The sequence below is a fragment of the Castor canadensis genome, chromosome 2 (assembly GCF_047511655.1).
Source record: "Castor canadensis chromosome 2, mCasCan1.hap1v2, whole genome shotgun sequence".
NCBI classification, from domain to species: domain Eukaryota; kingdom Metazoa; phylum Chordata; class Mammalia; order Rodentia; family Castoridae; genus Castor; species Castor canadensis.
This window is the reverse complement of record NC_133387.1, coordinates 146,639,369-146,658,464: the sequence shown is the minus strand read 5'-3', so window position 1 is coordinate 146,658,464 and position 19,096 is coordinate 146,639,369. Positions and strand designations below refer to the sequence as shown.

The 19,096-nt window shown below is 35.2% G+C and overlaps 1 protein-coding gene across 14 annotated transcripts in view; it reads right to left on the bottom strand.

The window, feature by feature from the left end:
* Tcf12 (transcription factor 12) overlaps nt 1-19,096 on the bottom strand; it is a 318,977-nt gene that overhangs the window by 32,408 nt on the left and 267,473 nt on the right. For all 14 annotated transcript variants that reach the window (XM_074066035.1, XM_074066041.1, XM_074066039.1 and 11 more), the window contains 5 exons: nt 9,887-9,992; nt 8,748-8,887; nt 8,369-8,513; nt 7,986-8,050; nt 419-497 (listed from right to left, as the gene is read on the bottom strand). In XM_074066035.1, the coding sequence (XP_073922136.1) occupies nt 419-497; nt 7,986-8,050; nt 8,369-8,513; nt 8,748-8,887; nt 9,887-9,992 (535 nt within the window). The remainder of the gene's footprint in view (nt 1-418; nt 498-7,985; nt 8,051-8,368; nt 8,514-8,747; nt 8,888-9,886; nt 9,993-19,096) is intronic.

Below are 19,096 nucleotides of genomic sequence, written 5' to 3'. Positions count from 1 at the left end.
CTCTACCACTGAGCTATCTGCCCAGCCCTCGAATTTCTAAATAGATTATTTTTTATTTTCTAGCTTATAAAAATTTTGGATTTAGCTCCTTGGTATTTTACCTTCATCCTGATGGCCAAGCTTTATTTTTACTCTTATAACAATTCTAATCTACTATCAACTGATATTAGAAATTGTCACAAATGATTTTAGGAACCTAGGAAGATAATGCATAAATAACTCAAAACTAGCATGTATTTCAATATTTTCCAAAATGAACTCTAGAGGAAGCGTCTGCTTTAGATGCTGCCTTTCCAGCACAATCTAAATGATCTTTTCCATAATTTTTATTGGATTTTATTGAAAAATAAATGAGTTTGAACTGTTTCCAAGGAGAATCACATGTGTTCTGAAGTAATTAGATAAAAGAGAGGCCTACCTGTGAGAGGTGAAGGTGACCCGACTGGCGTTGATGGGTTGGATGGAAAACTGCTGCTGGTATGGTCAGGAGAATAAATCTAACCAGGAAACAGGAGATATGCCTGCATCAATACATGGTAGCCACAACAGCACAAACCCATTCATAGGGAGTTATTTGTATGATCCAAGTCCCCAGCCCTAAGACTCACAGTGAAAAGGTGTTTTCATGAATTTTAAGACTGTTTCATTACTGAAGTTCAAGTAACCTCAGTTTTTAAAGTAGCAATAAAAGTATCATGCATTCTAATAAACAGGTATCAATTTATTATTCCAGTTGGAAATAATTTAAAGTTTCAAATTATTAAAACAGGAAAACAAGAAGTAAGGCCAGGTGTGGTAGCAACACACCTGTAATCCCAGCACTCAGGAGGCTGAGGCAGGAGGATAGTGAGTTCAAAGCCAGGCTGGGCAACACAGCAAGACCTTGTCTCAAAACAATATGTGACTATAAACTTAAAATACTTGATAATTAAACAATCTTTCCAGAATATACCATCTCAGGAAGTGGAATCCTTTAAAATTAATCAATTTGTAAAACTATTAACTCATGGTAACTCATTTTTCTTTATTATTTTCTTTCAAAGATGTGTTGCCTTAAACTTACTGTGGAGCCCAGACTGGCCTTGAACTTGCAAACTTCTGCCTCAACCTCTGAGCACTGGGATTACTGGTTTATAGCATGCATTGCCACACCCAGCTATCACCTTTGAAATGGTCTTTTAAAGCAATTTATGATGGGGTGTGTATATGTGAACATGATCAAAAAACGGGGGATAAGAAAGAGTAACAGAAGGCGTAAATCTGATCAAATTACATTACATGCATGTATGGAAATATCACAATGAAACCTCTTTGAACAATTAACAAGACACTAATAAAAAAAAATCCAACCAAAGAAAATATTTTTAAATAGTTAGCCTTTAACTCTCAAAAAAACCATGGGGCTGGGACATGGTGCCACAATTTTGTAATCTCAACACTTGGGAGGCTGAGGAGGAAGATGCTGAGTTCCAGGCCAGCCTGAACTTATGTCAAAAAACCAAAGGCTGGGACATTGCTCAGTGGTAGAGCATTTGTTTATCATGCACAAGGTCCTGGGTTCCATTTCCCTGAAACAATTCATAGGACATAACTGAAAATTAGCTACAGTTCCCACTGTAGTTTCTATTGGCTCACACACGTAACTGATTTGTTTCAACTAGGTAAGTAACTCAGGTATGGTCACCAAACTTTGACAAAAATCCATTTTAGCATACCACTTCATCACTATAAATCACGGTTTCTTATGTTCAAGATTCAAATAATTAAACCTTTCATGAGAAACTGAAACATGTCTTGAATATAGTACTGGTACCATTTATGAAACATGTCTTGAATACAGTATTGGTAAGGGAAGGAAGGGCTGAAGATATGGATGGTGGGTTGACGGGGAGTGAGAAATGCAAAACTGTGATTAACACAAATTAGACCAACTCGTTGGTTTTATATCCTCACCTGTCAGAATTAATAAAATGAAAGCACTGGAGAAATAGCATCCCTCTCTGTTGTGCCCTCCAGCTTTTGTTTTCTTCCTAGTGCTTATACTATGTTCCTAACCATTCATTAACTGTCTCTTACCCCTTCTGCCAGTAAAAGCGAAGGTCCAGGACAGCAAGGACTGTCTTGTTCATTGCTTCAGATTGCACAGCAGTGCAGATAAATGGTGCAGGTTCAGTATATATATTTGTTGTAAGAACAAGTCTCATAACCCTTGCTAGGAAATTCTACCTGAGTGACTTTTCAGTCTTTAGATGTATTCACTTCTGTTCCATCTCTCTCTGACTTTCCCAATGCCATTAATGTAGGTCTCCCCAGAGTTCTAGTTGCAGTTTTCTTCACCTGGGCTTTATCTCCCAGTAACACTGCTCTTTATAAAGTATCAATGCTCACATCCTAGTGAATAACTCCTAAGTTGACACTTCTATCCTTATGCTGCTTGTCTTCATCTGAGGAGCTAAGCTCTTCTTTCATCTCAGGCTGTGTACATCCAGACCCAAACTTAGCATTGCCACCCCAAACAGCTTCCTATCCTAACCATCTCAACCCTTCTGTCCCTCTACCTTGGTTTAGGAGTACTTTCTCCCCTCTTTTCTGCTGCCCCTCTACACTTCTCTCTGTAGACAAGAATATCCCAGGGCAAATTGTGGTTCTGGAACAGAAACACATCATTCTTACTGCCATGATACCACTTTAAATCTTGACTTAGGGGTTGGCATGGGGAGAGACGCTTTGGTCTTTATACATCTGGTTACTCTGTCTCTTTTCATCCCATATGTAGTTGTCTGAGCTACTGTCTTTAAACACAATTTATACAATAAAATTCTTCCTGTTGCCTATCAAATAAAACAACAAAATGATGTTAGATGTCTTCCATAATCTGGTAACAAAATATCTTTCTACTTTATTATAATCTACTTACAACCTATACACTCTATTAGCCCCCAATATATATATACTTTTAATTTTTCCAACACAACTACTTTCAGAATGTCTACTTCTTAGCTTCTCCCTGATGGAATTCTATGCGGCATCAAAGTTTAGCTTGAATGTCACCTCCCGGTGTACAGGTTATTCCACCTTCCTTTTACTTTTATCATAACCTGAACTTCTCTTTAGCTCTTTGCCTCAGTGTGCTGTATACTGTCGTCACTTGTGTGTCTCTCTTATCTGTCTCCTTGACTGTGTTCTCTGAAGGCAGGGAATACAGTACAATAATGAATGCACCTTTGATTGCCACTGTCTTTCACAAGTAGGTGCTTAATTTTTTTTTAAACTTCAATGATAAACATTGTACCTGAAATTTGCTGTAATGCTTATTGATAAAAAGCAGGGCTCTTTAAATGGCACATTTATCTTAGCATTTATGTAATGGGGGTCAGTAATAGAAATACCAAAGGAGGAAAAAGCTTGTGATACAGATGACTTCATTTTAAATCAGTTTTATTGCATAAGCTTTGAGAACAATTACATAGTGAGATTCCACTATTTCTGGGAATTAGCGTTAATGTACTAGGCTGTCCATATCTCATTAGTAGGCAGTAATGGGCTTTTGAGAGAATAAATGGACTCTTACTGTTCCTGATAAATTCTGCCCTTACAGTTACACAATCCCTAAGCTAGTTAAGCACTAATGTCAGCTCCTTTATGTCAAAGAAGGTAGAGGTTATATTTTAGAGTCATGTAAGATCACTACCTTTAAATGACAGCCGAGTGTTCCAATCCTGTATGTAAACAGGTGTGAGCTTAAAAAAAAAAAGTCACTGTGTAAAAGGAGAAGCAGTAACAAAACTGTATCAAATATAAAAACATATAATTTCTGGCATTTTCTTTTCCCAAAAGAAGTGCCTCCATTTGTACAATAAAAGTCATTTTTACCATTCATCTATCACATTAGCGATGACAGACAGAATTGTTATTCTTTTTCTGTGCTCTCAGATGGCCCAGCAAGTTATAGGATCCTTTCTTATTTCTTAACTTTCATGAAAAGAATGTGTATGTGGGGAGAGGAGGAGCAATACAACATTAAAGATCACAAATCATTTCACTAAACTTTACCTCTGCAGGTTTACTCTATTAAAAAAATTACAGGCAAATTATGTTTTTTTCTCTATAGAAATTGTGCTATTTTAAGAAATTCTAAATCAAGAATATATTTCTTTTTAGGTTTTCTGGCCTTAAGCAACTCCAACACTGGTGTTTGAAGGAGGAAGAAAGGGAGAAGAAAGTCAGTCACTTAAAAATGGGGGTGGGAGTGATTTAAAGTCTCAAGCATAAACACAAAGTAAGAACTCATTCTGCATGCAGGCTGTGGTCCTCCCACCGTTAAATGACCAATGATGAATAACTCCCAATACCTTCTGCCAGGCTTAAACGGTAATATGCCTCATTTTACTGCAACAAATGAGGCTCCTCCTCCCATCAGTCATGGTCCATTCTAACCAGCAGGGTGCCAATAAAGCCAGAGGCTAATGAAAAGGGCCTCAGACAAAAAAGAGACAATGGGGAGCTCCCGGGCCCAACCCTGGAAAGGCAGCCCAGTTTTTCAACACTACAGTGCACATTTCAGTTAATCTTTATTATGGTAATGTTATTGAGTCTAAGGAACAAAGAAACTTATTTCATGAATTACTTTTAAACGTCAACTTCCTTGAATTTTCTTTTCTTTTGTTAGAGACTACTGACCATTTACTATCCAGATTAAAAATCAATCTCTCTCTCTCTCTCTCTCTCTCTCACTGAGGTAGAAATCAAAACATAAATTATCACAAAGAAGTCTGATATAATCAACAAAGTTAAACAGTCCTCTTGTTTGATCTCCTCTAAATTAAAGACCAAGTGTTTTGATATGGTATTAGGCACTGAAATAAACCAGATGTTTCTCCTCTATATAACTCTCCGTGGGCACAATCTTAAAGGGTTATTGTCTGGCAAATGTTCAGGGAAACACATTAGAAATGGCACGAATACACAGATTTTCCTTTCCTTCTATCTACCCTAGTTTATTATCTAAACTAATGCATAATCCACGGGCTTTGGGAACTTTGTGTAAATACTTTCATGTATAATTCTCTTTCTTGCTATCCTGAGATTAAGACCACAATTATCCAGGCTTAAACCTGAAATAAAGGAACCTTTGCAAATGCATTATCTGGCCTTACATGTTTAATCACACAGTATTCTTCGTGCTCTTTAATACCTAAACTGAAGAACAAAGGTTGTACCCTGTGATGTTTCACACATGAAAGACCTTCTAAGACATACATCAGACAATTGGTGAGCTAGCATTAACTTCTAATGACAGTTGCACAATGTTTTTCCACCTAAAACTAGATGCTATATTAAAAGTATCACATTCTCAACAACTTAAAATTCTGAAAATAGTCATGGTCACCATTCCCAAAGATCTGTAATGCTTAATGTGAAATTCTGATCTGCATGTCAGACTCTCAAATGTAATCCTCATTAAATTCCTTCTTCTCATCTCTTCTAATCCTTCCTATCCCCAAAGTAGTATTTTTGTTTTTTAGTATGTTTCAAACACTAAACATATATTAATGTGAAAGGGCATCTGTAATGGAAGCTAAAGAAAGAATGTGTTTCGGGAGGTGTTTGGATTGGGGGTGGGCAGCAGATGGACTGAAGGAAGGGATCTGAAGTGTGTGGACTATGGCATGTAGTGACGGAGCAGATGGAATGCATCACCGTCAGCTATGACAGAAATGATTTATGGAATGACCTGGCTGCTCCTGCCTAGTAACAACACAGGATGACAGAGTTGAGTTTCCATGACGACCAAAGCCCACCCACTAACTAGATTAAACATTTTCTTCCCTGGTTTCCACTCAGAGTGAATTTGGATTTTCTTTTTCAAATGCCATCCTAGTTTGGCTAGTATGCTGTCAGTAATATGGGAAGACATTCAAGGACTTGAAGGGTAACTAAAGATGAGCTTGAAGGGTTACTGAGAAATCTTAAATGCCAAGGTTTCTTTATAGAAGTTTTTCTCAAATAAAATAAACAAATGTCTTGTGACAAACCTCAAATATAGATTATATATTTAAAAGTGGCCTAATAGTAAAAGTTTGAATGTTGCTTGTTCTCTTACACGTGCAATATTTGTTGCTGGACTCTTCTACAATCAGCAGAAGGATATGGTAGCCAATCAAACACTTGGGCATCTCTTGGATTTAACAATATAGAATGACAAATTTCTTTTGAAATACATAGCTTTATTTGATGACAGTAAGTTCAGAAAAAGGTGGGATAGTTCTCTGTAATCCTCCTTCATGCCTCTGTAAGACATAATCACTGTAGCACTGCTTTTCCTGTACACAGAGTCATGGTGAGTGAAGCAGCACAAGGCTAGTTAGACCAGGGTCTAATGTACATGAGCTCTACCCTGACTTGCTTTGTGATCCCTAGGGCAAGCTACATAATCTTTCTGAGCTCAAGTTACTTAACCTTTTAAATCTTAGTTCCTCCTCTGTAATGTGGGGATAATAATGCCAACCTGACTGGTTTTTCTTGAGGATTAAATCAAACGGGGCATGTAAATGCTTATACAGTGACAAGCACCTAGAAAGCATTGAAATTATAGCTGATAATTTTTGTGGGTTTTGCTATTATCACCACCATTATTACATATGTTCTAAGAATGAACTCAGTAAACATTTACTGTGTTCCATTTTGTGCAAGGCTCCACTGTGTACTAGATGAATTTGACTTGGCTTTATTTCTCAAGAAGCTTCTACTTACCTATAGAGAAAGGTTCATTTATAGAAACAATATGTAAAGAGGTTTATCTCTTTAAGTGTTCAACAGTTGCTTCCTACTACTTACATACTTCCCCACAAACAGCAACAACAGTGTTTGACAGAGTTAAACTGCACTGCACAGACAACACAAGACAACTCTGGGAATTCGAAGAGGCAGACTGCTCAAAAGTAAAGAAGAAAAAAAGCAAGCCTAGGAAGACATTTTACAAAGTGCAAAGCAGAATGTCTCATGAATAATCAGATTTGAAAACCTGTAGATTACTGATAAATGCTCTTCCTTCTAATTTTAGCATTCCAAAAGAAGAGACTTTAATTATGTTTTAAGAGTCAGACATTAAAATGCAATCATCTCTTTGTCATTAATAAACTAGCTGCACAAGAAAATATAAAATCTTTTAATCAGTTTTATCAGTGTTAGCATGAGTTCTTCAATGAATCTAGGTTTCTTATTTTTCCCCCCTTTTTAAATAGAAGCAAAAGTTTATTCTTGTCTGGGAAGAGAACTAACAGGTGGCTATGCACAGGGCTCCCAACCCTTCCAGAACCAAAGATGACAGACACTGCTACCAAATGGCTCCCTCTGTCCAAGTGAAAGCTAAGAGGACAGAGGTAGACAGTGGAGGCAGTGAGCACAGCACAGGAGCACAGGTGACTACAGTGATGGCGGAGTGGCTATTATTTATTTTTTTAGGTTTTCATTTCCTAGTTTTTGAATGAAACAGCTGAAGATGATTGCTTTTTCCCTTTTAAAAATATATACAGATATAAATATTTTCATGCTGGAAAAGCTCTTATAAAGGCATTTCATTCTCTGGATCAGAAGAATGATTGAGTTGTCTTTCTTGGTTCCACTTGATTTATTTTAATGGGCCACTAAGTGTGTATTTAAAAACAAATACTCTCACTTAATGATTAAGCTCAGCAATTTTTGCTTTAGGTTTTAAAATGCCCACATTTCTCTTCCTTCTACTTACACACGTTCCACTAAAACAAAGACAGACATATTTCAATTGCAGTCAGAAAGGTAGTTCTTTCGAGAATGGGGTGGGAAGGTGTTGTCATGAGCTAATTTAACAGTATAAACTGAGAATCACTCTAATTGAGTAATGAAGTTGACATGGTTAAAACCACACAGTTTAACTATGACATGTATTATCCACAAAGTCTAATCACTGAATTCAGCAGTGTAGAAAATGTGAAATCAATACTTACAGATGCCAAAGCCTTTCCAAGTGCATCACCTGTCTGTGAGCTTCCAGCAGCATTCCCTCTGGTTCCTGGAGATTTTAAGCAGGGAAAAAAAATCAAGAATTTCAGCAGGATAGTGCACCTTTTTTTTTTTTTTTTAGGTATTTTCCCATTATTCCAAGGGTGTTCTTTATTGTTACTGCACATATGTCACAGTACTCCAGGAAATACTTTGTGTGTGGTATACTTAATAAACTGTAAAGCCAAGTTCCTCACTGGTTTCTGTATTATTAATGAAAATGAAGTTTGCTTTCAATATTTTACTGAAAAATATATGGAAAGATACAGGGTTCACCAAAACCCCCCAAGTTACGGTGTAGGACGTTCTGTGAACCCAGAAGGCTCACCTAGAATGCTATCTGCTCCATTGATGGGAGGAGTATGTGAGGCAGCAACATATGGGGAGCTGCTGGTGCTGCTGCGGTGGAAGCTGGACATCGGAGGAAGACTGGTGTTTATGTCTGTCGGTGAAACCGAGTGTGGAGGATAACTCTAGGAAAAGGCGGATGAGACGTTATCTATTAAGTACGTATTTCTGAATGATATGCACACACACTGGACAACTACTGCAACAGGTCCAAAGAGAGCATTACAACTTTTTAAAAAAGTCATGGTAAATTCAGTGAGCTTGGAAGCAGAATCAAATTTTGTCTTGAAAGTCAAAAAGAAACACAAACGAGGACAAAATACTGCTGCACCCAGGACATATGTGATGTGACAGCCTACCAAGCGCTCGTGTGAATGAAGGCTGCCATAACTACTGGATTGAGACATGTGGGAAGTGGAGGTCCCCAGAATTCCACCAAAACTAGGCTGGCTCATCCCATTTGATGAACTCCAAAGGTCAGAAGAATTGTGGGTCCCATCTAAGGCAAAAAGAGAAAGAAAAACTTTTCCTTAGCTAAATTTTTTCTTTTATTTCGATGATGTTTATAAAAATTCAAAGGGTACTCTCCTGATGTTTTTTCTTCCCTTCTCCAAAACTAATATTCTATTCGGTTTTCCTCCCTCTAAACTATAAAGTTATTATATAAAAGAAGACAAGCTTTATGTAAGAAAAAAAGTAATCCAAAATTGAAGTAGGTAAGTCATTATAAAAATCCTCGGAAGATATAAATTCATATTAAGGAAGATAATAAAAATTCCAAATTTGGGGATAATCTGGATTGAATTTGACTCAATGGCATACCCATAAATATACATAAAAGTTCTTTATAATAGGCAATGCATATTATATCAGACATTTTGAAACTGTGGAATAAGGAAGTAAAACTAAGTGACTGATAAGAACCTTACAGTTAGCCTTCATATGAAGTGTGTCAGAAATGACTTCACTCATTGTGTGAAGTTAAGGAACCATTTATGTAATAACTTATGGCTTCCATATACATGCTTCCCATAGTGCCAAGCCACAGGAGACCAAATAAAAATGATTTGCTAAACATGAATTAGAGGAAATGCAATACTTTTTTTCTAAGTTTTACTCTGTTCTGACAGTCACTCTTTATTTATATTGGTAATTCTAGGTGTGATATGAATCTAATTTAAACCAGAACTAGAGTTATTAATAGCTTTCATATTTTTAAATTCTAAAACAATCCAAAGCAGCTTTACTCATTTTTTTCAACTTAATTTTTTTAAAATTAAATTCAGTAAGTACTGGATAAGCACTCCAATGATTTGTTAGACAATTCAACAAACAGCACTATAAAATTACAATGAAAAATTTTAATTTACTTCAGTCAAAAAAACCCTAGATAAGTAATATCTGAATTCTTGTATGGACAGTCTTGTTCCTCACACTGTAAAATATTGACTAATCTACAGATGACTGTGGTTTAGGTGACACCTCTGGGAGTACTTACCTTGCATAAAGAAAGAGCTAGCAAACATGCTGGTTGGTGGCTTAGGAGATGGGTAGCTAGGAGATTCGCGGTTGAAATCATCGGAATTTGGGGATGGTGCATATACCTTAAAATTAAATAGGAAACTTAATGACGATGTAAGTGATTATCATATTACTGAGAGTTCTACGCTCAGTGCAGGGCCTAAGAAAGGCCTACCACAAATGGAAAGAATACTGCCTAAATCCATATAAATGTCAAACTTGGTTACTAGCTATGCGTTTCCTTTTAGCTGGTTACTAGGAAAAAAAAATGACTCCAAATATCCATGCAATATATTTTGATGATATGATTACACCAGGTGTCTGAATACAGCCATAAATGTTGACTTGAGTAACAAAACAGAAATTGTATATGGGCTTACAATTCAAAATCTGACGGAGCAAACCAAGGCCTCTGGATACGTAGTATGATATAAAATTCTGGCTCATAAAATTCATTCATTTCACTTACAAGCTGTATTAAATATGACAAAATGAATTGGATTAAATGTTGCAATATTTGTTACTACTAAGCCAACTGGCCAATGTAATTGTTCAGAAACTTTTTTAACTTATTGAGATTAGCAAATAAAATCAAATACTGCTAAGAGGTTTTAATTCTTTAATTTCAAGTACACTTTCAAGTCTGGCGTAACTTTAAGAAAAATTTCATTTGTTAGAGCAGTATTAATTTCCTTTAGCAAACCTTTGCTTCAGATAAGCAAACTATGAGTTAGCAAGTAGCCAATATCAACATTCCTCCAGGAAACTAAATAAGAAGCCAATAACTTTAATGATCAAAATATGACCATAGCATTCTTGTAACGAAATAAAGCAACACTTAAAGTTATACACGTCTGTGAAAGTAAACCAGGAGTCAGAAAGAAGAGAAAGGAAAGGTGAAATTATAGTGAGCAGTGTATAAATTAATTTTTTTGCTGAAGTTTGTTAAGGGTGTATCCATCATTAAATTTCACTGCAAAATAAAAAAAAAACTCTCAGTGCAAACTTAACTGGAAGAAAGTAACATTTAAATTAGGGGAGCATGTATACAAAAATTATACACATTTGTTTGTGTCATCTTAGGAAATTTCTGGAATTATGCGTAAGAACAAGCGATGGTTACATCTCTGGATTTAGAATTGGAAAGAAGGATTTTAGGACATAATTTGATATTTCTACTGCAAGCATATACTTGTAAACATTACTAAAGAAAAAAGTTAAGGAGCTGTGGATGTAGCTCAGTGGCAGAACACCTGTCTAGCTTGTATCAGACCCTGGGCTTGAGCACCACACACTCACACGTTATGACAGTAAACTGAGATTAAGATGGGAGCTATTTTTAATGTGCAGATACTCTCAATTATGTATTTAAGAATTTAGTTTTTCTTTGAGGCGCTAACTATAAAGACCTCTAGCAAACTACCCTTTGTTCCTAAGACTCAATTTCCTCACTTGCAAAACAGTGCTAACCATAACTGTACATCTGGGGGCTGCTGGGAAAATCAGGTGAGGTAATTCATAGTGCCTTTTACAAAGCAAGGAGTTGAGAAGAATTAGCCAAATTATCATCTTCCTATCATTCTATCAGAAGCAGTTGTGCTAAATTCTGCCTCTGTTCACTCCTGAGATACTGTTTGTCCTATTTTTTTCTGATATGACCTTTTTCATTCTTGCTTGTCCTGATATAACTTTTTAATGGATTGATTTTCAGGTTGGTTTCCTACCTTTCACATCACAGAAGTAAACACACACACACACACCCTACCTTTCACATCACAGAAGTAAACACACACACACACACACACACACACACTTTACCTTTCACATCACAGAAGTAAACACACACACACACACACACACACACACACACACACACACTTTACCTTTCACATCACAGAAGTAAACACACACACACACACCTCTGTAGTACTTGAGAAGTTTGGGACAAGATGTATTTCTAGAATTATCCAGGAGAACCCTAAATAGGGGAATATTGCAGAAAGTAGCTTGCTCATTATACACATTACACATACATAAACCTAGCTCATAGAAGACTGTGTTAGAATTAAGTAATTGGGGATATACAAAAGTGTTTGAAATGTATTATGCAGGCTGACATACAGGTAAAGTCTTCAGGAAAGTAATTTTGGGTTATTTTCGTTCAATCAAGTTTCAGTTTCTAATCTTAGTCACAACTAGGTATGCACTGCCCCATTTGTGTATAAGATTTCCCCAAACCAAGCTGACATCACAAACAACAAAGAGTAGAGTAAATCCACAGACTTAGCTACAAAACACAGATGAGAAATCAGATTTAGAAAACAGCATCAGAATATGAACTTTGTATAACAAATACATATTTACGATGCACACCATCCTTGATACGAAAGTAAGAAAGATAAAAGTCTCTAATTCTACTGAGGATATGGACTGAAACTTAACATGTGAGCCTCACACTTGATAATCACAAAAACCTCCAGTTTTGATGTGTCATTTCATGCAAAAAGACCTACATAATTTGTCAGTTTAAATTTCTACATAATTTTCCAATTTATATTTCTTTATCCTTAATCTCATTCAATTCACTGTATTTCATCCATGACATATTTACACTTAAGTTTTTAAAAATGCTTTCGATTACAAAAGAAAGTAAAGGAATATACTTGACTTTATTGATTTACAAATGGCTATGTAGAAAATATGCTGATTAGATGATAACTGATGGCTATCACAGAAGGCAAGGGAACAAGATAACCAAACAGATCAGAGAAGACACTTGCCTATCCTTGCAGGGAAAAAACAGGCCTCATATTAGAGGTGAGGTTTATTTTTAATGAAGTCTTTGTAAACAGACTTGGGAAAAAAAAAGAACTTTCAAAGGATAGATCTTATAAATACTAATGGCATATAAAACCCTCCACTATATCATTTATTTACTAACACAAATTCAAATTTTTATCGTAATAAAAATGTTTTGAAATAACATGGTTCTCAAACAGGCTCATCTTAACTTTACTTTTGGTATCTCAACCAGAGCTTGCAAAAACACAGATGCAATGCTACAAAGCAGCAGTCGTGCCAGTCTTGATTTTTCAGATCAAAGAGTTCTTGCGGCAAAGCTCAACTGATGTGGTCTCAAAGAGTTTATTAACTCCAGATGTAGGGAGCTAGTCAGCCAATTCCACAAAAAGAGCAAGTCTCTCCGAGTTACAATCAGCACTGGCCACAAATTAAAACCAGACTGCTTATGTCATCTGATCACCTGCACGAAGATGCCAGGTTTTTTTTTTTTTTCCTAGTTAATGATCTAATCATACATTTAAATCTCAAGGATGAGTTTGTATCACAACAAACAATCTTAAAATTAAGAGAAAGGAGTATATGTGCTTTCAGATGATTAAAATCTACCAGGAGTCAAACTATTTTCAAGAGAATAGAAAAAGGTACAATTAAGTACTTTAAGATGTTCTATTGAAGTTGGTAGGTAGAAATTTGCTTGAGAATCATAGCTTCCACTTCAGAAATCCAGGCTCATGGCAGCTATAATAAGACTGCCTATTTTCCCCAACTTTTACATTTTCCCCTTGAAGAATGGTGGTAAGAGAAATTTTGAGTGTCTGGTGAGTAGACAGACACTCCTAACTTAAAAGAACATAACTGAAAATTTAACACATAATCTCCCTTTCATCACTATTAGGTCTGGTTTGAAAAGAACAAACCCACATCTATACTTGAATGCTCTCATCTCAAACACCCACAGCAACTTTTTAAAAGGGATAGTATACTTCAGGGAAATTCACAATAACTCTTTACAGTGATTACACAATTATGCTTGGAATGTTTTAGCTCATCCAACCAACTAGAGTCAAATTTTCCTGCTTGGATGATTCAGTTTAGACATATAGATGACCCCAAATTCTGCCATATTTGGACTTCTAGAGGCTGGAATTGTGCACTGTGCTCCTGATTTCAATGCATCCTTCCTATAATTAATACTAAACACCCCTGTGAGGCAAGAAAGCATAATGACTTTCTGATAATTATTAAGAAAAGATGCAAAGAAGTACAAGCTTTAGCTAAAAAAAAAAAAAAAAAAAAGATAAACAGACCTATGGTCTGTGTGATGAATGATATTTTTAAATGAATCAAATGATGAGGAGGTGGGAATTTTCTTCAGTGCATCTGAATAACTGTATAACCAAATTAAGGGACCCTTGCACAGAACATAAGAGGAATACACCATCCAATAATGGTTTCTGTGATAGTGTACATCTTCTATGCCTGTTCTGTGCAATTCGGGAGACAGTCACGTGACCGCTGAAAATGTGAAATGTGGACAGTCCTAGTGTAGAACTGAATTTTCTATCTTATTTCATTACTTAAATAGCCACGTGAGGCTAACAGTTACTACACTGAACAAGGTTGATTTACATTAATCTCCCATACTCAGCAGTTTAAGATTATGGAAATTATTTTGAATGAAATATTCTGATTTCTTATAAGGACTACAACCTATGGAAACTAGCATAAATTCTCAAACATTTTGGGAACACCATCACCTAATTTGGAATAAAGAAATGTGGAGGGCTAGGGAAGAAGCTTAGTGGTAAAGTGCTTGCCTCGCATGCTGGAGGCCCTGGGTTTGACTCCCAGCACTGAAAGGAAAGGAAAAAAAAAGAAACAAGAAAAAGCATATTCATTTTTAAAAATGTCCTTCAACACAGAAGTCATTACCAAGATTTCATATGTCTGGGCTTCCACTGGCTCCTTTGTCAAGATGGGTCGAGTAATAACAATTTTCTTTAAGTTCTAATATGCTCAGTATCATTAAACACCTCGCTACATGCTAACATGTACCATCATGTTAGCCATCATGAAAGGCTTATGCTAATTACAGAAATTATCTTCAGTACAACTTACATCAACTTACCAAAATATTAGCATCACTTGACTAATTTACCTAACCATCATAATTGTAAAATGAAAATATGGTATTATATTCAGGAATACCCAGTTAGTTTATCTGATTTTTCATATAATGATATTTTTAATTAAACAATACATTTTAAAAAAACGTTTAGCTAAGTATTTAAAACTTAAAAGGAAAAAAAAAGTCTAAATTAATGGAAAAAGCAAATCTCAACCCAAGTCAAACTCTGTGATAAAAAAAGCTGGGTGTATAATTTTAAAAATATGAACATTTATGAGTTAGTGAGGAACTAAGGAAGAAAATCTAGGCAGTTCTTATGCAAATTTATCTTTTAGTGTTTTAATCACTGTCGATTAACCTATCAAGTTCTGCATACAATAACACACAAGTTAAGTTTCCTTCTAATTCTGAACTTTGAGATCTGACTTTAGTAAAAAGAGGCTGTTTAAAAAGAGTAAAAATTTTGCTTCAATAACTATCCTCATTCAGATATGACTGTTAGGTACATAGCAGATGAAAGACATTTCTTAAAAATAATTTCATATATATATTTCTGACCACCTTAGATCCATTTTTTTCTGTATGAACAACTGATCTTTTATGTATCCTAGGAAAAAAAGTATATGTTTAACCTAAATGACCTTCCTACTTTTCATATTCTTTCTCTAATCAAAATTAAGATATAACCCCAATGACAAAAAGTGTTTAAGTAAGTCCATAAAAAGGCAGCCTAATTTTTCTAATTCAAGAATCCCCCAATATCTCAGAATAAACAAATGAGATAGTTTTGATAAATATCTTAATACTTTCAATATTTTAATATTACCCATAATAATAGGAGGCTTTGCCACTAAGTATAATCTGTTACTAGAGTTTTTATGGTAATTCGACACCTCAGGAGAAAATATCTGTGAAATACTCTTTTCACCTCGCAAGCTTGCTAACACACAACTAGAATTTTGGGAAATTTTGGGAAAAGGGATACCCAAAAATATCCAGAGACATATTTAGGGGTAAAATAAACTTTCCTCTCTAGCAACAGTAAGAAATAAGAATTAGTTTCAGTACAAAGCATCTTAAAATCAATTACTGCTTTTGTTAACAAGCCCAGTTGAACATTACCTATTTTTAATGGAGATTAATATTCCCTAAGATAAATCAGGCACATTTTTATTAAGTTTAATCTTACTGGGCATATTTCACTGGTTTTGTACTGTAAATGCTACCATTTTCCCACACAATTTTTTTCTTGAGAAACTGCAATTTCTAAGGGAGAGGGTTGAAACTTGTTTTCTAGGAGAATATATTGAACAGATCAATGTGTCATCTCTTAGCAATCTCCACTTAAAAAAATTTAGACCCAATAATACAGCACCGGATCCTTTTTTCAATATGTTCGTGAATGGAAAGGAACATCAACTACTGACACTGACAGGGACAACGTACCTGCCAGTCAAGGCCTATACCGTTAAACTCAATGGCATTTGCACCCACTTTCTTGGGCTCATATACTATAGCCTTCGATATTTTTGATAAATGTGGGGACAGAGATAGGATCCCAAAGTAGATTTATGCAACGCCTTTAGCATTCAGGAAAATTTTGCATGACTTCATGTTTCCCCCATCATCAAAATGTTACATTTAACTATATTGGGCTCACAGACAGTCTGGAAGTTTGAATTAATTTGATTGAACTTTCTTCTTCCATGTTAACTAGCACTAAATCCCCACAAGAACAAAATTGGAGCTCTATATACTCCCAAATTAGTTTCTGTGCTTTTATTAATTAAAAATTTTTATTTGAAAAATAAAGTCTTAGGACAATTTACAATGTAATTTGAGTTGCTTGCAAGTCTAATTCTTATGAAAAAAACAAATTACATGGGTAGACAGATGCCAAAACTGTAGCTAAACCAATTTTCAGTACAATGAATTCTATTAGAGAAGGGGACCTGCTAGTATAATTTTCTGAGTTTTTAAACACACCTACAATAGTTTGAAGTTCTTCATTTTAAGCAAAAACTGATAAAAAATTTGCTTGACTGGTCTGGGGGTGTAGCTCAGTGCTTGCCAAGCATGAAAGAGGCCCTGGGTTTGATCTCCAGTATATCCCTTCCCCAAAAAGAATTACAAAAATTTGCTTGATTGACCATACCAACTAGAATTCATAAATTATCATGATCATATATGCAAAATATATTTGTAAAAATGGCCTAGTGTTTTTGCCAGTTGTATTTTCTTTCCAGTGCATTAGATTTTAATAGGAACAATAGTTAAGGACATACTCACTATGGAGACTAATTTACTTGTACTTGGATGACACAAAAGAGAAATCCTGATCTTGGGAGATGGATCTGGATTCAAATTCTGACCTTACTGAGTTGGGTTTGAGCAAATTACTTGATTTCCTGAGCCTTATTTGTCTTATTTACAATGAGGCTAGTAACATCCAAATGACAGAGTAGTTGACTTTAAGTCAGATAAACAAGAAGTTCTCAGCACCAATTCCTGGCATCGTGGAGTAGTAGTCCTTAAAACTGTGTTAGTTTCTATATTTTTTCCTTAGTTCTATCCAAAGATGCTTAACATTCACAGTGTGTTTCCCACTTGAGTTCAAACTTGGATTACTAAAATAATCCTCTCATATAACAACAACAACAACAACAACAATAATAATAATAATAATAAAAAGACCATCATGTTTGTACTTGCTGCAATTTTTACACCTGAGCAAACTGCAGCATCTTTAGCTCACGGCTTAGAAAAATGGAGGTTGCTTAGATCAGAGGCAGGTCAAATTTCCAGAGTTTTCAAAGGAAAGAAACCATAAGAATCCTTTCCTTCTCCTAATCTTCCATTCTTGACCTCTAAGACATTCTGCCTTTTTGCATAAAGGACATAATTTATTTATATAAATGAGAGAACTGAATGTAGGCTGAATTTTTAAAAAGGTACCTGAGAAACTCACTATTCCCAGATACTATTTTTGAAGTCTCAAAAAAGTAGTTCTGATTTCCCTGTTTATCATAAAATTGTATTAATAATGTACAACACACACAATGCAATCATATAAAAGTTACACATGGCACAGAATTTTAATCCCTTTGCTTTCAAATACTAGGAAAAATAGCTAACATTTTTTGGCTTTTCTCTTCTGTATATATATATACCCAAGTCTATTATATTTCCAGCAATACAATGCTGACCACATATGAAAAGGCTCTCTCCCTCTGGTTAACCTGACTTTTCCTAGAATCTGTTCAGTTTTATTAAAAGCTTAGAGACACCTTTAAATACATAGAACCAAGCTGCAAACTTAAAAACTGGAAAAGGGCAAGACATTTTGTTTAAGACCAGAACTGCTGATTTCTCATTCTCTCATAACATCCGTAAATGGGACATTAAAAATGAAACCAATATGAATTTATTAGCATTGAAAATATTAATCTATTCTATCATCTTAAATCAATAAAATGGAACAAAAGAATAAAGTTAAATTTAATCTGTACACCATGAGAATTACATGAAAAGTCCATAATCCAAGTGAGAAAGCACATTTTACTTTGAAGTCTAGAAATATTAATAAACGTTGTAGCTTTTACAGTAAAGCACTGATGGGTGGATATTTCCTAATGTACACAAAAATGATATAAGTACAGTACTTAGACAACATGACATACTATATAATTTTTTTACTGAAGAAAAAAGTTATTAGAGAATGATGCTTCTCTTAATTTTAATAAAATTTCTAATAATTATTAGCGAATAACATGTATTGAAAAAAGTAAACGTGGAAGTCAGGATGGGTAAAAATAAAATACATGTTAAATTTAGGGTCTTATGATTCAGAGAACTAAGATAATCTATCATTTCTTTATGCATTTTTCAAAAGAACATATAAGTCACCTTTGACCTGTATCAGGCACAGACTATCAATTTTCAGGCTACAGTTCTCCACCATACCAGCCATGCCATCTACCATAAGCCTGGAAATACTTAATACTATCAAAGCTGTCCCCACCACCCCCTCTCAGTGTAGAACAAAGACAAATGCTGTAATAGAGTGATCTGTGTTCTTGAAAGAATAAAACCTAAACTCAATTTGAGTTATAGTCTCACTGCTTCAGGGGTCCTGTATAATTAATTTCAGTGAACTTACGTGAGTGTGCACACACACATCTACATACCATCTTCAAAACCAAACTCTTTTACTTAGACTCAGACACACAAAAAATATTTTCACATTTGAAAGACAGC